Here is a 4,999-nt window from a genome sequence, read left to right as displayed (position 1 = left end):
GCTATATGGTTTAAACAACCCATTAACTGTTTGATACAAAGATGAAAAAACAAAACTAAAACCAAATTATGCCAATACTATAATGTGCTTTGCAGCAGTGAAAAACAGCCTACGATTATATATATATATATAATTTTTTTTTCTTTTGTAAATGGGCCTAAGTGGAATTTTAAATGAATACCGCGTCACTTTGAGTTTTCAGTTCTTTTTGTAAAATATGACTTTTATTTTAAAGACTAGAATAAATTTCTACTGATTGTTTCACGCGCGTCTGCAGAGTTTTAAAAATGAGGTTCAAAGACCTCCCTCAATGCTGCACTTGTTGCGGGAAATCTCCAGCTTCACGTCACTCTTCCGGTGGATGTCATTCATTGAGACTTGCCGCTGACCCGGGGGTTCAGTTTTTAGGGCTGTCTAATCCTCTTCTCTCCCCTGACACAAAAAACTCTCTGCCACGCACTCTGCATTCATCTTAATCCCACTGACACCCTACGGAGGGTACGAGCAACATTTGCTTGACGGCCAAACAGTGACTCAATTATAAAGGAAATTATGCTGTCAATTTTAGTAAAAGAAAATAATAAGCCAGGAGGCATAAAAAAAACTAAAAATAAAAAAAAACTAGAATTCTGCCTAAAGTGCATATCAAAAGTGGAAATAAACAGTAAAAAAAAAATTAGTTCCATTCAGAGGTTTAAAACGTAATTATTGTATTATTTCACATCCTTTAAATAGTCAAGAGTGGCTCGCGGGGTACCCAGAGGGATTCAATTGAAGTGGAGCGGATTTAAAGCACATGTCTGCAAAATCAGAGCTCAAAAGGGAAAAAAACAGGGGTTGGTCCATTGGACAATGATTAATGTTGTTCGTTCTCTATTTGCTGTTATTCATTGGACATTCATTATTTTGAGAGGTCTTGAACTTTGACCTCCCATCCAACGCGACACAGCAACAACGCCACGAAGTCTTCCTAAATGAAAATAAATGAATAAATACATACTACTACTACTAATAATAATAATAACAAACACAATTTCCTTACTGTAGAAATAGCATTGTCAGCTTGGCTGCACGTTTAAAACTTTGGCTGAAAACTACTTGCAGTTATGGTGTTTCACTTTATCTACACACATGTTGTTTCTTCTTATTTTGTCATTATAGTTTGGATGATCGAGGGCATTTTTGACGTTTGAAATGAAACTTTTTTTTTCTCTCTCTCTCTCTCATTTAAGTGCTACACACTCTCACGGCGAAATCGTCCGGATTCGAACGACTTTTCTCAATTTGGCTAATTCGTACGATATCATGCGACTGCACTTGTTTTAATCCCCACGACTTCCACTACAGCCAATGATGTTTAAACGCGTAAGAGCATATTAGGCTACTCTGACGTTATTTACAACATCACCTGTGCGTTTAAAATTGGACTAATATGGCTGCAGATCATTTTTCACTGTGATGGCAGGTGATCCAAACACAAACATCTAAAGAACAGGACAGCGAATGCACGCATGACAGAACATCGTGGAAAAATAAATAGAAGGCTAATTATTAAACAATCTAAACTGGTTTCATTGAGACACACATAACCACATAAGCTTCAGACGTAACTATTATTAAGAGGAGAATGCATTAGTCGTTGGAGGTGTCTTCTGCAGGACAAGGTAGAAACCTCTGACCACTAAAATCAACTCAATTTTCGCAGTGATAGAGAGTCCCAGATTTATTTAGCCGGGATGCTTTCCCGTTTTCCCTCTTCACGATTACTGCAGTGTGTTCAGTGCCTTAGAAACGAGAAATATCTAAATCATTTGCAAATGATTTTGTATAGATTTTAATGTAATAGATTTTGTAATGCATGAGTAAATGTAATAACAATGACACTTTTCATCAGAATGTGTTCAGTATATGACAATAAAAATACGCGAATTGATCATATAATAATAATAATAATAATACATACAATGAACATGAAATAATAATAATAAAATAATAATACACGTGTGTACAGTATGTATGAAGTCCCCATCAAATTTTCAGCTACTTTCGACTTCATTAAAAGATTTTCAGTAGCTATAGCTTATATCTATTGCTTATATTTAACAGATATATTTCTGTTTATATAGCCTATTTTTCTATATCTGTAGCCTAACAACTGGGACGGATTTCTTTCTTTCTTTCTTCTTCTTCTTCCTTATATTGTCCGTCACTATATGTCGCAAGAATATGTTCAAACAAGAATATTTAGGCTATACTTACAGGTCTGTGATTGAAATGAATCTGAGCTCAAAATATTTCCCATTTATTTACTATTGTTTGTTGTTATTCTGTGTTTTATCCCCATATTTAAGAGATTAAAATGACTAAAAACGACTAAAAAACCCATCTCTATAGAGAGATGTAAACAGTATGCTATTACATTGAAAATACATGTATTTTAAATTGCTTGTTTGCGGGTGCCAAAAGAGTAAAAGTCAAAACAACAGAGCAAAATGAACTTTCCAGAATCAGAGCAAAAGCTGTGAAATTTATTCTTCTCACATCAATGCAAAACGTTTCCTTTTTTCCCCTGGCAAAAACGAATTATATTTACAGATGTGTGTCAATGGTCTCTGGAAATTATTCACAATGTACAAGGAAAAATACAACAAACAAATAAGGAATGGATCAAATACAGTAACTCACGAATTGACAAATCAAAATGAGATAGAGAAAAATCTTAGAAAACTTCAAAAACATTGCATTTTGACTATATTTTACATTTTAGCACGCACTCTTTTTACTGTTTTTAACATAGTAGGCTACCATCTCTCTCACACACACGCACACAAAAATCAAATGTGGAAAGCTCACGCGTGTCGTGTAATTTCGGAATATGGACACATTATTCAGACGACATCCATCCCTCAGTTTAAGTTTTATATTTAAATAATATCACCTTCAAATTTACAAGAACAAACATTCTGTACAAAAAGGTAGTTATGCTCTAAAAGAGGTAAATATTTGGTTATTTGAGTCTGAATGTGTAGTTTCATATCTTTTCATATGTGTGTCAGTGGAACGGTTCCGTTTACGCTCGTCGTGGAACTCTGATAGTGTTGCGGTACAGCGTGAAGTCTGCTCTGGATTGACGGGTCCCCTGTCTCCGGCGTCGGTAAATACATGCTTATCATCTCTCGCAAGTCACCGGGACAAGGGGCTCGGGGGTGAGTGGTAACGGGAGGGCTTACGCTCGGTTCTGATTTCACCAGAGATCCCAGCATGGCCCCCGATGAAGCCACGCTGGAGTTTTGGTGCTGCGTGTAGGATATTCCCCCATAGCCTGAAGGTGAGGCGCTCATGTAGCTCTGAGAGTTTGAGATGGGGCTGTACTGGAAAGCGGACATTTCGTAGCGGTGCATGGGCTGGGGATTGTGCGGGTGGTGGTGGTGCCCGTGGTGGTGATGCGCTCCGCTGCCCGGGTGCTGACTGTAGGCGAGCTGAGCCTCCTGCATCATTGCAGCTGCAGCCGCGGCGGCAGCCACCTGCCCCGAGTACGTGCCGTTTGTCCAGCCGTTCATGTGTGCGTAGCTCGCCGCGGTACTCCCACCGTGACCCACCGGACTCTCCAACCTCTGCCCGACCCCCGCGGCACCCATTCCCAAACCCACACCGCCTCCGGCCCCAGATCCAGCGAGCAGGCCACCGGCCAAGGAGTATTTGTCCTTCTTAAGCAGCGTCTTGGTCTTCCTCCGGGGCCGGTACTTGTAATCCGGATGCTCCTTCATGTGCATGGCACGTAATCTTTTCGCCTCGTCAATGAAGGGTCGCTTTTCCGCCTCGGACATGACCTTCCACTCAGCTCCCAGGCGCTTGCTGATTTCCGAGTTGTGCATTTTGGGATTCTCCTGTGCCATCTTTCTGCGCTGACCCCGAGACCACACCATGAACGCGTTCATGGGTCTCTTTACGCGGTCCGGGTTAACTTTGCCACCGCTGTTGGGTCCCGTGTGACCCGTGTTTGTGTTAGTCTGGGGTCCTGGAGAGTGCAAGTCCGTTTCCATCATCATGCTATACATTCACCTGGCTTTAATTTACTCAGCTCACACACAGAAACCTTCAGCGCCCCCGTTCCTTGGCGCACACGCGTAAAACCTCCTAATTAAACAAGAGGCCGCTTGCAACAGAGACAGAATCCAAACAGATGATAAATCACAATTTTGCGTCTCCCTTTGTTTTATTCTAACTTCCCCTTGGTTGGATTCTAAAGTCCTGTGCAGAATTGTCTTTGAGCTACTTTCAGCGTTGGGGTAGAAAAGTTAGTGGGAGAGCGGCCATATGATGCGCTTTGACAGGGAATAAATGAGTGAGAGACAACCAATGGCGTTGAAGGACGAGACTGATTTGCATATGGCTCACGGTCAGGTGACGCGCACTGGCGAGAGCGCGCAACAGCCACAGGCGCAGCTGAAGGGTTTTTCTCCGACTCGCGGAAGGTAAACAGTTGGCTAGAAAATCTCTGTTGACAAATGTTATTTTGGGCAAATGATCTCCAAATGATCTCCTTTTTAACAAGAATAACCACTAATCCACCAGTCAAGTTATTTGCGGTAGTAGCGTATATTTAGGCTACTAAACGCTGCAGCATCAACACCAGCAGTAAAGGCCAACGTTTTTTATCGCAAGGTTATCCATCTCTCAGAAAAATGTCCGTTCTATAAGCCACACAAATCAGTCTGTGTACTGTTTCTCCTACTTTTCACCCTAATAAGACGTAAATCCTTCCGAAAAATAAAATCCCAAATAAGAAGTTTTAAATGCTTAAAAGTCCCTTTGAATAAACTGATGCCACAGGTTTTTTCCTGTTGTGATGGTTGCTAAGAAACAGGTGATTCACGCCTAGTGCACGTGCCATTCGAGACCCTTTATCATCAAAGCGGAAAGTGGATAACAGCACTGAAATGGTTTATGTGCAAAAACCTATTGGTGTGACTTATCGTGTTATTCTTTTTCAACTTTG

At 40.8% G+C, this 4,999-nt stretch overlaps 1 protein-coding gene across 1 annotated transcript; it reads right to left on the bottom strand.

Annotated features, from left to right (window-relative positions):
* Nucleotides 1–2,505: 2,505 nt before the first annotated feature.
* Nucleotides 2,506–4,431, bottom strand: LOC127445500 (transcription factor Sox-1b-like). The gene has a single exon (XM_051705629.1). It carries the CDS (start codon nt 4,056–4,058, stop codon nt 3,042–3,044), a length of 1,017 nt encoding a protein of 338 aa, XP_051561589.1. The 5' UTR covers nt 4,059–4,431; the 3' UTR covers nt 2,506–3,041.
* Between the last annotated feature and the right edge of the window lie 568 nt (nt 4,432–4,999).

This window comes from Myxocyprinus asiaticus, chromosome 8 (genome assembly GCF_019703515.2).
Source record: "Myxocyprinus asiaticus isolate MX2 ecotype Aquarium Trade chromosome 8, UBuf_Myxa_2, whole genome shotgun sequence".
Taxonomy (NCBI): Eukaryota; Metazoa; Chordata; class Actinopteri; order Cypriniformes; family Catostomidae; genus Myxocyprinus; species Myxocyprinus asiaticus.
The sequence above is the reverse complement of the archived record's forward strand: the minus strand, read 5'-3'. Positions and strand labels throughout refer to the sequence as shown.

Bases quoted from the DNA above. Each gene is read 5' to 3' on its own strand.
- LOC127445500 (XM_051705629.1), bottom strand. From the start codon at position 4,058: ATGTATAGCATGATGATGGAAACGGACTTGCACTCTCCAGGACCCCAG.